The sequence below is a fragment of the Falco biarmicus genome, chromosome 3 (assembly GCF_023638135.1).
Source record: "Falco biarmicus isolate bFalBia1 chromosome 3, bFalBia1.pri, whole genome shotgun sequence".
Taxonomy (NCBI): Eukaryota; Metazoa; Chordata; class Aves; order Falconiformes; family Falconidae; genus Falco; species Falco biarmicus.
Window position 1 is genome coordinate 92,264,121 of NC_079290.1, and position 14,473 is coordinate 92,278,593.

Below are 14,473 nucleotides of genomic sequence, written 5' to 3' on the forward strand. Positions count from 1 at the left end.
TGCCTCTGATTAGTGATGCTTTGAAATAAGAGCAGATACTTTTTATGTCAAACAATTGAGTGACATCACATAATAGATGTTGTACAAGATAATGACTTTTTTTTCATTTTATTCAATGACAGGAGTTCTGTGCTGTAGAAGCGGGTATGTTGGTTTTGACATGATCTTACACAGAATGAGTTGTCCTTGTCCCCAAGTAATGTCTAGTCATGGAGAAACAGCCTCTGCTGTTTTTTCTTCCCTTTTATTTTGGCTGGTTCTATTGGTATTTCTGCTAAATTCTTGAAAGTTTTTGTTTGATAACTGCTTATGAGCCATTTACTTCAGAGACCAAAACAAGTCAGAATAGCCCAAGTTTACAAGAATTCTTTGTGAAAACCCAGAGGCTTGGCAAATATTGGTACCTGCAATATGCATTAGAAAAGGCAAATTAGCTGTGTTCCTAATGCCACTTTTTCTTTACGATTTGGATGACTTTGGCTGGATAGGCATAAAACCAGAACAGAAGACGTGGCAAACCAGAGAAATCATAGAAAATTGAAATGCTTTAAGAAGGAAAGGTCTGTAGCAAGACTAGTACTGTCTGTTCACAGAGTTCCTGCAAGCTTTGTGGACATCTTAGAAAAACTGAGAAAATTGGCCTGCTGCTTTATCTGATGTGAGGGGGCTTGAAACAAGATTCTTGTCTTCTGTTCCAACTGTTCATTTGAATCCACTGTGAATCAGATAATCAAAAGCACTATACTACTCACTTTTTAAACAATTTTCCTAGCCTTTCAGTTGACGTTTCATCTCCAGATTTGTTTGGAAGCATTCATGAAGACTCAAGTCTTTCTTCAGTAAGTTTGGCTTCTCTTTCTAAAAGCTGATGTGAAACTTAGTATTTTCGAAAGTTACAAGAATGCAGTCCTTTTTTATTATTGTTTGGGTTTTGTTTTCCTTTTTTAGAGAGCAATTCTGTATTCTAGAGACATTCCCTAGGTACATATGTATATAAGCATAAGAAAATACAAGGATATAAGACTCTTCTTAAAAACACTGTTTGTTTATGATACCTTAGTGTACCATCTTAAGCTAACTAGTAAAGACATTTTTTGAAACCAAATCCTTCTCAGAAACTAAAATGGCATCATTGAAATCAACAGAAATAGCACTGATGCTAAGACAGCTGAGGATTTGACTTTTGATTTATCACCTTGTATTAAATTATAAGAACTGATCTGATTATTAGTTGCTTTTTAAAAACCCTTGAAGATACAGATACTCAGTAACGTATCTGAAATTACTTTAATAAGAGTAAATTTTGATTATTTGTTTGGATTTGGGTTTGGTTTTTAGGAAATAAAAAAAGTTTTTTAATATTTTTGGCATTTTGACTTTGGTTAATTCTCTTGTAGTCTGGTGCCTGATGAAAAAATGTAATTGTTCCGTGCAAGAAACCTAGTGAGAACCTTTTGTGAAGTTAATATTCCTTAGCACAGGTTTTAAATGTTGTCAGAAGCCCAGCGTTGCCTCGTTTACAAGAGCAATAAACATTCCTGCTATAATAAAGCATCCCAGATTGCCAAATCAGGCCAAGTTTCTGAATTGCAGACTATAATAATTAGTTCTTTATATCGTGTGGGGTTTTTTGCAATGCATAGATTTAAATATTAAATGTTGACAAAGTAGCTTTTTGTGGCCGTGACAATCTCCCATATGTCATAGGTATGAGTGTTTAAATAAAAATAAATCAATAATTTTAAACAGTTTAGTTTCCATGGTATCATATGAATTTTTTTCTGTAAATCTTCTCTTTCCTGATTAATAAGAACAGAGAAAGCAAGTGACAAGAGTAAGATTTATCGCTGTATTTTTAAAATTCTTAATTTTTGAATAGTCTGTATACCAAATGATTATAATTTAAACTAGTAGGCAACTGCACATCTCAATACGAGTCATCATGTTACTGGAATATGAAACTGTCAGAAGTTCTTTTGGGTCTGAAACCCAACACCATTCTTAATCAGATAAGTGCTACTATGATTACTTCAGTGCCACATACTTTTGTTTTCAAAATGTTTGGTGTTGATTTTGTATTTCCATCAGAGGTTAAAAAATGTTTTGCCATTGGGAGAAGGAGAGGGAAGGAGGGAAGGCCAGACCTATTTAAATAGTAGTTCTGTCTTGTTTGGTTCTTAATCTGTTTGGAAACTATACCTTGTTGCACCATTCTTGTCATTTTAAAAAAATCATTGAAGAACAGATAGCCACCTAATTTTTTTACAAATTAACAGCTGAAATTACATCATGTACTTCTGAATCTTCTGATATTTTAGAATGGGTGAGTGCATTCATTCAGTACCTGTTTTGCTTCCCTTGTGTTAGCCAGCTTCATGTGCAAGTGAAGATGATATTTAGTTAATTTTATGATGGTCATAATTCTTAGCGTATTTCTTGAAACAAAGTAAAAGCCAGAAACAGCTTCCTGGAAAGCTGTCCAAACCTAATTTTTTTAAAGGAGTCTTAACCATGTTTCTGTATTAGTCACAGCTGTTCCAGTGAATGCTCCAGATCCTACGTGTTCACACTACATGTTCAATCATCATAGCTGATACTCACTCAGTTCTTGGTTTTCTATTGACAAAAACATTTGTAAGCTACGCTTTATTTATCAGCATGTTTATCAGGCACAGAATCAATAAAATAATATACATTTATGGTATTGGTCATGCTGATACTTCTTTTTTCTAACTGTATGCTCTTTCTTCTCTTAAAACAAATTTTTAGGAACAGAGGCTTTTAATTGCACTCAGTAACTGCCGTTATCTGGAACGTCATACCTTCCTAAATATAGCTGAACATTTTGAGAAACATGGCTTTCAGGGTGTTGAAAAAATAACTCAAGTAAGTGAGAGCACTAGAATGAAGTATCATTGCTTGAAGGAAACAATTCTTGTTTATTTTACTTCCTGTGGAAATTAAGTGCAAGTGTTCAAATGGCCAGAAGGGCTCTTGGCTGAGCTTTCTACAAATGAGTGGGACTCCAAGCATTAGTTGGACACAATAACAACAACAATGATATGGTTGTATGTGTTCCTATAAGGCTTAAATAGCTGGTAGAGAAAATAGGACCTCTTGTTTAGGACTTGTGTGTTCAATGGCAAAGCTTATCAGATTTCTTAGTAAAACTGTTTAATGTCACTGTGTTTTCTTAATGCAGAAAATAAAAGAGATTCTTATCTCAGAAATATACTTGATAAATTATTTCATCTGGCAGTCTGCATTACTGATAGCTGTTGTTCATAAACTAGTTCAGCGTTTTTGTTGTGCTTTGGGTTTTGTTGGGTTTTGTGTGTTGTGTGTTTTGGTGGGGTTTTTTTTTTTTCGGAGAACGAAAATGTCAAAGTGGGTGGCAGTAACTGTCTCATTTTCCTGCCTTTTTGTAAAGATTAATCATTTTTTATGAGAAACGTTGTGACTTAATCCTTAGGACCATAAAGTTAGTTTATTTCCAGAAACATTTGTTGGTTGGAAGTAAACATGTTATCTCTTCCAGTACAGGGTACAATATTTCACTCCAACTGATGCTGCTACTGTGTAGTAGATCTTTAGTCCTATTCTGCCTCAATGTTATTTGAATTGCTGTGGCTGAAGTAATGTTGGATAGCATTTAAGTGGGTTTGATATAATTTGTATGGTTAGTACAGTATGCAAAATTACTCTGGATATTGCCATTCTTTGCTATTGAGACAACTGAGAGTTGAGCTAGGTATGGTTAGTGTTGTCAATATAAGTAAATAAGACATCTGTTACATATGTATTCAGTGCTCTGTACAGCCATTAAATACAAAGTATTGCCATTAAAAGTCTGGTAGGTTTATAAATGACAAAATTCAAGTAAGTTGCAGATTAATTTCAAATCTGCGTTAACCCTTTGAAAGCACTGACTGCATGTATGAGAGTTATATCGGTAATGCTAGCTGGGAGAGTTTGGATAATTATTCCTTTTAAGCGGGCAATTTTTGAACACTTCATTAATTTGAAGGGAAGCTAGAGGCTCGCAGAGGTTTAGAGTCACTGATGGATTGTTTCAGTTTTTTGATCTGTTACCTAAACTTCTCTATGTTTCTTAATTTATTTAACTGTTTATTAGATAAATTTGCAATAAAGAATTAACAAAAATTTTGAAAAATTAGTTTTTATCTGAGAAGACTTAAACAAAACTATATTATTAAATTCTTTTAGCTTTTATAAATCTAATTTTAAAGTGAATTTTGTAGTGTATGTTGGTGAAAACTATCTGTTGTTTGATTGGGGTTTTTTTAAGTTGCCTTTGTTGGCAGGGAGATCGTCATTATTACCTAATATTCTGGAAATACAGAAATCATAAAATGGTAACAAAAAACCATGTCCTTACATTCTGCTGGCTATTATTTCCATTTTCTTCTTAATGTACCAAATATGAAGTTACATAAAAAGGCCAAACTTTACACTTTGCTTTAGCACGTGCTGTCTTGGCACACACTTATGGTACTCTCCAGTAATTACATTTAATTTCTACGTAACTCTTTTAAGTGTTTTTCTGTGGAGATTCTTTAATTCAACTTTTTATCATCAGTTCAGTCAATTCCCCCCCCCAACCCTGCTTATTAATTATGTATCCCATAACATTCATCCTAGCTTATTGATAAAGCTTCTGAATAAAATTGTTTCCATAGTCCTGATGCTTAGATAAAGCAGAGGGGTTACTAGGATAGAGGCTCAAAATGGGATTTAATACAAAAATTGAAAACTATAGTTACAGGGAATTTCACAGCAGAAAGATACTAATGAGAGATTTCTATATTTTTATGAGCATTTACCCCACCTGAGAGTCAGGAAAATGGATATATACAATGGACCTTGTTGTAGATTTCTACTCTGCCTCACTCCCCGGTCCTGGGCTCACAATAGCATTCAGATGAATTGTTCTTTCCTGTAATCTTTCCACCAGCTGAAAAACAGGGTTACCCACCACTATCTTAATTGTGCATTGAACTTGAAACAGCTTGAAGAGGACTTGCATGGAAGAAAAAACCTGTACTGAATGTACAGATGATCTTTTGTATTGAATGACTGCAGAGTGAGGGTTGTTTCATAGAGTCTTTGAATGGGTCCATGTTTGCAGGGACTTCCAGCTGGATCTTGTACTTTGTTTTTCCTAGTAGTAGTACCTTATTTTTCCTAAATAGGAATGATCTAAGGATAGTTATTCTCCCTAATCATAAGAAATTGAAGTGAAAAATGTCTTGAAACCCATTCTGGGTTTACGTTTCTGTGATCCCGTGTAAGGCAGGGAAGAAGTGAGAATTCTGTACGTTTTTTGGTGTGGTGTTCTTTTTCAAGTCTTGAATGTCAACGGGCTGTCAGGTAGAAGGGAAGGATGAAGAAAAAAATAGCCTTCATCATCTCCTGGGACCAAATTCTCAGGGCCTCATGAAAATCCTGTCTTTGGAATATAGGTCCTCTTGTGACAAATTTAAAATTTGCTTTGCTATTTCTTAAGCTTTTACTCCTAAACATAAATACATTTAAGTAGAAGTAACGTGATGTTTCTCAGCGTATTTTATTTGCATTTGGCATCCATCACTATCCTAAGATACTGACTTTCTGCTTTCACGTTTTACGATATACAGGGGGTACATACGTTTATTAAAAGGTCTTGTATCAAACATAGTTGTTCAGATACAATGAACAAACTGGGCATATCCCTTTAGTTTTCAGTGTGGTTAAGTTGTGTGAATTACTGAAAATTGCATAGAGAGCTGTTAAAGAGAAAAATTCTGCAGATGTTGGTGAGCTGCAGCTTATTGTTGTACAGAAGTGCCTTGAAGTAGGGTGGAGAAGTGCATGTGTACAGTTTCAGAAGGCAGAGACTCCTAAATAAATCTGTGTATTTTTCAAATATAGAGCAGATAGTGAGAAATTGTAATATTACAATTGGTAGATGTTAAGTATTATATGAGAATCTTAATGTTTCAGGATGGAAATTATTATGGGCATATTTTAAAGCATTGACAATGTTCAGTTGTTTTACCTTACAAGACCTCCTGACATGCACTGGAAAAAAAAAATCATGCCATTAGATAACTGTGAAGTGATCTGCCTGCTTTGGCATTCCCTGGACTTTTCCCCAAAATGTCTGTTGCTGAGCACAATCAGAAAAAAAAAAATTATACTGAGTAGGATGCACAGGTAATATGGAAGTTCCTAGGTTTTTATATAAGTAGTTATGAACTGAATTGCTACTCTTTACTGAAAGTTAAAGAAGGCATGAGATAATTTTGGGGGGTATGTGATTCAATTCTTGTAGCTAATGACTGTTATGTTCTTTTTCTTCCTTTTTTTTTTTTTGTTTGTTTTGTTCTTCAGGTTAGTATGGAATCCTTGAAAGAGCTGGATCAAAGACTGTTTGAAATGTACATTGAATTCAAGGCAGATCCGATAGTTGGGTCATTGGAACCTGGCATTTATGCAGGATATTTTGATTGGAAAGATTGTCTTGTTCCAGCAGGTAAATATCTGCTTATTAAACTCTGAAGTTATTTTAACAGTGATTGATAGGAGCTAAAATATACTGTACAATTAAAAACTTTTTTCTGGTCTGAGTGTTTAACTTTTGACAAGTTCTTATTATAAGTTCTTTCTCACAGACTTTACTTAATTCCTAAATAATTTTCCAAATGCCCCCAAATGATTAAAGCAGCTTTTATCATTGATAATCTCTTTAATACTTGTTTTTTGTGATTATTTTGCTTCATTGCTTAAACATAATAGAAAGAATTATAAAAGACATCTTTTGCTGTTTTTGTATGAAATTCATTGAGATTGTTTGGGACTTTTTCCGGAGAATCTGGCTACTTTTGTAATGGATGTAATTACAGTTCTGAAAAGATAAAATTATGAGAAAATGCAGACTATAACAGTAGTTCAGCAACGAATGTTAAACCGCAAAAAAAGGGCAGTTTCGAGGTATTTATAATGTCTGAGATGTTAGTCATTATTTAGGTGCTTTAAGAGCCTCTGTTTTAAGGAAGCATACAATAACTGAGTCTGCCTTTAAGTAGTGAATACTGTGCACATCTTAACATTTATGTCCGTTGAACATCTAATTTGTCAGATCTAAAACTAATAAATCTAAATCACTTATCACATGAATGCCTGGTTAATACCAAGTAGAAATTAATTGCAGTAATACAGTACATGGCATTTTGAAGATGATATTATATTAATTTTTGACAAATCAATGATTGACAGGAGAATTTGTACTTGTTTTGTTTGTTTGTTTCATAGAGTTGTATATGGCAAGCTTAGAAATTTTGTGGTACTTCAAAATTTGATGGGGGTAATTACAAGAAGCGAGTTTGTGATCTGTGAATCAGGAGCTGCAGTGCTGGCTCCCTGGGCCTTAAAAACAGAAAGATCTTAAGAGTTTATTACCCTTGAGAAAAGCGTCTCTTCTATTTCTTGTTATTACTTTTGTGCTCAGAATATACAGTTTATAGCGGAAACAACTTAGATTTTAATCTTGCACATTTAAATTTGTATCTGAATAATATATAACTTCTCATCATGTTTGAAGTATGGTTTTGCTTGGCGTGTTTACATTCCCACCAGCTAACAAATACAAAGAGGAAGAAGTTGTATCAGCTTTTTATATGCTCATTTCTTGATCTAGTGAATTGGAATCTACTTACTAGACCTACATTGCCTTTAGGATTATTCCGTAGTATTTTTTGCATTTAAAGGGAATATTGAATTTTTATTAGAGGTATGCCTTAGCCTGCTTGTTGTCCAGTTTATTGCTGGTCTTGTGTACTTTTTCTGCAACTTGGAAAAAGTCAAAATTAATGTGGTGGATATTAGAGGCTCTTCTTCAGGCTTACATAATTATAGTGTTGGCTAAGAGGTGCAATTTGAAGTAATAAAAAAGTTGTTTGGTTTTGTTTCATTTGGGGTGTTCTTTGTTAATCCTCAAGCTAGACATGTTAAGAAGGAACATATAGTCACCTCTTCAGTGCTTCTCCACCTTGATGAATAATCTTTCTGATGGATAAATTCTGTCAAATGTACCTTGCTGGCTATTGGTATAAAAAGTGTTGTGGTTTAACCCCAGCTGGCAATTAAGCATCACACAACCACTTGCTCACTCTCACCACCTGCCACTCTCCTGGTGGGATGGGGGAGAGAATTGGAAGGATAAAAGTGAGAAAACTCGTGGGTTGAGGTAAGAGTTTGATAATTAAAATAATTACAATAATAAGTTGTAATGAAAAGGAAAATAATAAAAGAGACAGAAATAAAATAAGTAATGCAAATGAAAAACAATTGCTCACCACTGACCAACTGATGGCCAACCTGTTCCTGAGCAGCAGCTCACCCAGCCAGCTTTCCACCTAGTTTATATGCTGAGCATGACATCTTATGGTGTAGAATATCCCTTTGACCAGTTGGGGTCAGCTGTCCTGGCTGTGTCCCCTCCCAGTTTCTTGTGCCCCCTCCAGCCTCCACACTGGCAGGGCAGCATGGGAAGCTGAAAAGCCCTCAACTTACTGTAAGCACTGCTCAGCAACAACTAAAACATCAGTGTGTTATCAACATTGTTCTCATGTTAAATCCAAAATGCAGTACTATACCAGCTACTAGGAAGAAAATAAACAGTCCCAACCAAAACCAGGACAAAGAGTAACTTTTGAGTACCTTCAGTTTGTCTGGTTATAGCAGTGGTTAGTTGACCCTGAAAATATTTGATGCTCTGAAGATAAAATTAGTAGGTGACTGGTAAAGCCTCCCTCTTGGAGGAGGTAGATGAAATTCATTATTGAAAAGGACTGGGCGGGGAAAAGCCCCCACGTCTTCATGGGGCGTATGAGAATCTCACTTTTTCCAGTATTCAATCAAAAAAATAATAATAATAAAATATAATCGCCCAGCAGGCATAAAATTTATTTTTCCCAATAAACTAGTTTTCACAAACAACATTGTATAACAAGATTATAGCTGAGGAAATACACACAACGTAATCTAAAAGATGCAGTTAGTACTGCTGTAGACATACTGTTTTTTCATTTTCCTTTTAGAAAAACCCAGAACAAACAAAGCTGTACTTAACAGTTTCTCTCGAAGTACAACCTGAAAAGTATCTACTGTATTAAACTAAAACAGCATACACATGACTGGGAGTGGGTCACGCTGAGTCAAAAACACAGGTCACATACATTTGTTAAAGATAGTCATTGATTTGTTGAGGGGGAAAAAAAATGACTTGTATAGTAGAAGGTATTATCTGTTTTTCACTTATCTTGGAATGCAACATTTAAAGCTCTGATTTGAGTCATTTGCCTGGTTTAGATCTTGACTTTTGTAGCCTTAATTTTAAAAAAGAAAACAGTTGATGGTGTTGGCAAGGCAAAACATTTAGGCCTCTGTTGTTTTCCTGAGTGGTACTGTCAGTGATGTGTAGTGTTGTATAAATAATGTTACTCTGTGTTCCATAGTGGATACAACTGTGCCTGATAGCCAAGACGTAGTAGTTTGGCCTGCCTTTTTTATATGGTGTTTCTGCATTAGCTTTCAAATAGTACTAGTTGTAGTAAAAAAGCAAATTCATACAAGAACAGTGGGGCTTTTGCAAGGAAAGAAGAGGGCAAAGACATTAATTTTCCCATGTTTAAAAAATAAGGTAAAGGCAAATAATTTCCCTGATGCAGTTTGAAACTTTCAAATGTTCCAACTGGCAATTGAAAATTTTACCAGAGTTGGGGCATGTTGATGCCACGGATGTATCTTTTACAAAGCACATTTTGGAAAAATGTGAGTGTGAAAATACTCGAGAATTGGTTAGGAATAACGTTAAGAATTTTCTGATGATGAATTTCCCGTGTTGCTAGTGCAGCCCAGAGCTTTGAGATTTTCAACAATTGTACTGGCCAAGCACTAGCAAGTATTCCTTTCTTGATGCTCCCCCTGCTGTTACCGAGCAGAATGAAGAAGCTGGAAGCCTGAATAAATGCAGAAAACGCCTTATCTGGGCTATCAGGAAGATGGGGTAGGTGGGATTGTTCATGGGGAGGATACCAATGCTGGTAGAACATAAGGTAACTGCAAGGGAGGGAGCAGACTGGAATTAAAACCTTGTGTTGTGAAGACTGGTATCAAGCAAGGAATGAAGATGGAACAAAGTAGGAAACCAGGACTGGATGAGCAAGACAGAAACATAAATTAGAGTAGGAATTAGAAATAGAATTAACATGGAATGAATTGCAAGGGATTATATAAAAAGACAGACTTGAAGTGCAAGTAAAGGGGCAGAGAGGTCTGATACTCACTAGATCAGTGAGCTTACCGAAAGCTGCAGTGTAATTGAAGAAGTCCCCTCAATCTTGCACTTCTGTCCTCTAGGGATGAAAGCCTATTAACGTTACTGATCACTTTCCTTGCAAAGCTGACAGAAATTACGTATGTATGCCTATATGCTTATAGTAACATTACAGGCAATGCTACATGTTATATAAAGGCAGTACCACTGAAATACACAACAATGGCCTAAATGTTTTGCCTTGCCAATGCCATCAATGTTGTTTCTTTTTTAGAATCAAGGTTACAAAAGTCAAGGCCTACAACATCAGCCAAATTACTCGAATCTGTATAAATCTACTGTACAGAAGTTACATGTATGTATTGCCAATTCTGTTCTTGAGCCATATGGACCAATGCAGTAAGAGAATTTTCTGGTTTCCATTCTAGTTTTGTATTTGCTTTCTTTTCAATGTCAGTAAAAATTATGTACAGAAAAAAAACTACACAAAGACAATCAGGTATTATCCAATCTTTAATTATTTTTTTTCCCCATACGGTTACACTTGACTTGCTTCATGAAATGGAGGCTGTTTTAGAGATAAAACTGGGTTTTGTATTAAGTTGAGCCATTACAGGCAAAGATCTATCCTCAGCTGTTACAGGTATTGAGAAGTGAATAAAGCATAATCTGGGAGGGGTGAAAACTGTCGACAGGATTCTGTCTGCAGAGCTTTCTATATCATGTTAATAACTCACTTAAGTATTTTTATCTTTATCTTTAAAATGCCTTCTTTGACTTCTGTCAGTTTGAACATTCGTGTTTAATTTGACTACTTAAGGTCTTGTAATGTATAGAATATTCAGAAAAATCTTATCCAAAACCCTTGATCTATTTCATTGGCTGCTTCGCAGTCATCAGTCTGTAAGTACTGGGGACAGTACTTCCTTGCACCATATAAATCATTGTGGAAATAGAAAGGAAATAGAAGAATAAATGAACAGTTCTGAAGAAGAAATTAGAATGAAATTAAGAAGTCTGCCTTTTGAGCAAGCTTTGAAAAATAATGTAATATTAAAGTTTCATACAGTGTTTCAGTTGGAATATATGCCTTGCTCACTTAAGCAATTGTCCTGTAATTATCAGATATATACTTATACATATGGTTTTTGTTACAGTTTTAAATCTAAGGAAGGGCAAATTGTTTGCATGGGGCAAATTTTAATTTAGCCTATGTGCTAAAACTTTTATTGTTTAGTTTTTAAAAATACATGCTCTTTTCAATATGAAAGTTCTGAATGTCAGAAGGAACTTGTGCACAATGTAATTATATATTTTCCCCTTTATTTTGATCTAAGGTGTGACTGCTGGTGTTGGAAGGCAGTATTTTTAACTTAATTAGATTTATTGTTAATAAATAACTTTCATTTAAATTTTCACTTTAATTTGTGTCGACTTCTGAGTCTTTACAACAAAGACTTCAATTTTAACATGCAGCAATGATGAAATGTAGTTTGGTTCTCTTTTCTTGTTTGAAATGTTGTTCTAATTTAATCTACAGTATTAACAGAATTAAGAGATGAAAGGAATAATGTGAAACATAATGTTAATAAGTTGCCGAGTATGTTTTTGGAATTTTTTTTGTGTATAGTTGTCAGTCTGCTAGTTCAGCACACAAGGTTTGTTCATTTTGTTTTTTCATCGCTCTCGTTTGGTAGTTGAGTGTTTTGTTGTTTTTCAAAAATTCTGTTTTAAATGCATGTATTTTTGTCTCAGTCACCTGACAAAATTGGCTCTGTGATCTTCTCTGGATTCCAAGCCTATAGTGTTTTGGAGGGTGAACAAGGTGGTTGCATTACTCTTACTATAGTCTCAAATTTATGTAGTAGTTGTCAGTGTGGCTTTGTTTACCACACAAAAAGTGAGTGTTCATTTATTTTTCTGAGGAATTCCGGTGGTGCTCTCTTCATTAATTAATTTGAAAAGCTGGCTGCTTTGCAGTCTAGCCATTTACTCGAAGTTCACAGCATATGGAGTTGCAGAGGCTAGTCTAAAAATCTTTTTACAATATGCATCTTCTGTGTTTCACTGGTGGAGTCAGATATTAGATGATTGGTGGGTTGTTTGGGGTTTTTTTCATAGTATTTAAAATTTCACATGCATTGAACGTTTCAGGTGATTTTGCACTTTCAACTGAAAGTTGATTGTTTTTCAGATATTCATTCTGTACTTGGCATAAATTGAATATAGTACGGTTAAATCTGCATTTATTCTTATTTGGCATGTTTAGGGAGCATTGTCTGAAACATTTCAAATATATCAAATGCCACTCTTACAGTAAAAGATTAAGTGCGTCAAATCTGCTAAATCAGATTTTATATACTTGTCACATCTCTTATCTGTTGATTGTCTATTTTAAAAATGTAATACAAAACTTCTAATGGCAATAGCCTGATGAAAAGGTACTCAACAGTTAAAAATGAAATATCAAAAGGCATATTTAATTTGTAGTTGCACAGCGACATACTTGTCAACCCTAACTTTTCTTCTTTTGTTTAATTTGGGGCACCAGCACCCTGCTTACATGGAAGATGACAAGTGCATTTACATCTTAAAAACATTTGGATATAGTAGAATATTTTTTTCTTTTTAGAAATAGGCAATTACTTTTTGACTGAAATGTGCAAAACAGTTTGGTTTGAAATATCTGTAACCCTTTAGATTTCATCTAACGCTTCAGAATTACCCTAGATGTAGGGGATTTTGAACTCCAACAGATCTCAATCTATGGATGATGTCCCATGTTTAGGAATTTTCTGTCATTTTATGCTTTTAGTAAGGCCAAATTCTGCTATTTTGATGCAGGAAATTATGATTTTGCAGTTCTATTGCATATAAAAAATAAATGCCGTAATATTAAGTGGGGAGAAAAAATGCTTTTTTGCATTGGCAAATAAAGTTGCTAAAGGACTTCTCAACTGTGCTTTTTTTGTTACAAAATGCCAGTTGTTTAACTGTTCGTGACAGTCACAGACATATTCCACTAGCTAGTTATTATTGTCTAGCTACTGGAGTAGGAGAAAGGTACAGGCTTAAGCCTTACGTGTCTTACAGCCTGCACATTCTTGCATTGTATTTAATTTTCCTGCAGTGTTTCTCAAGTTGGAGTTTAGAGTGCACAAGGGAGCTCAGCCAACTTTAGCTACGGAAAAGGGAACGTATCTTTAACTGGTAGGAATTGAAGAAACAAAGTAATTTCTTCCCCCTGCTGCTTCCAGCCGGTCTTCTGGGACGTTGGTATAAAGTATAGCTGGGTCTCTTTTCTTGCATCCTGGAAGAACTGAGCTGCAGCAAGCTGATCTAGGAATGGCAGGGGGAGGGGGGGAAAAAACCAAAAAACAAAAAAGAGACCACATAAACACAGAGCTGCATAGAAGGAAAGCAGCACTTGCAGAAACAACTGTGTATCGGTGCTGGTGCGTTGTACCTTTGTGGAGAAACTGTTCGGAACACCAGCACGTTCTTATACACAGTACTCTTTTAAGTATTCCAGTTAAAATAGGCTATTTTTCATTTAAACAAATGGCATTTGCAACATACATTAATAAATTGATTTTTTGTCATTCATCCTGGTAGGGAAATATTAACTATATTTTGTATCAACAGTGGAATTTTTATTATGATGAGTTGAATTCAGCATCCTTAAAGGACCTGTTCAGCCAGCGAGTATAACAATCCATGTGTTGCATGACTGCATTTGGTTTACCACACATAATCCTTCACAGAGTAGAATCATGTACTAAAATTTCAAAGTCAGGTAGCCTTTAATTAATTTTGTCAAAACCATTATTTTGCCACTTGAAATACAAGCACAAATTTCTCTGCATGTTTTAAAATACCTTCATTTGTGTAACTTAATTTTAACCTCAGACTTTTCTTAAATTTCACTTTCAGACATTCAGGTTTCATTATATTTCTCACTTCTGACAACAGTTAGATTTCTGTAACTTATTGCATTGGTGTCTGAATTATAAATATTAAGAGTCATTCTAGCTGGTGAAATGGAATGGACGTTGTACCTTCTCTGTGCTTGGAAACGGTTCCAAAAGATGAGAACAGATGAAGGAGCTGTTTCTCCAGCTTTCTGTAGTTTCT

At 34.9% G+C, this 14,473-nt stretch overlaps 1 protein-coding gene across 2 annotated transcripts in view; it reads left to right on the forward strand.

The window, feature by feature from the left end:
• The window catches only part of EXOC2 (exocyst complex component 2), a 133,665-nt gene that overhangs the window by 89,125 nt on the left and 30,067 nt on the right, over window positions 1-14,473 (forward strand). For both annotated transcript variants that reach the window (XM_056330882.1, XM_056330883.1), the window contains exons 21-23: window positions 773-839; window positions 2,770-2,886; window positions 6,394-6,535. In XM_056330882.1, coding sequence (XP_056186857.1) covers window positions 773-839; window positions 2,770-2,886; window positions 6,394-6,535 — 326 coding nt within the window. The remainder of the gene's footprint in view (window positions 1-772; window positions 840-2,769; window positions 2,887-6,393; window positions 6,536-14,473) is intronic.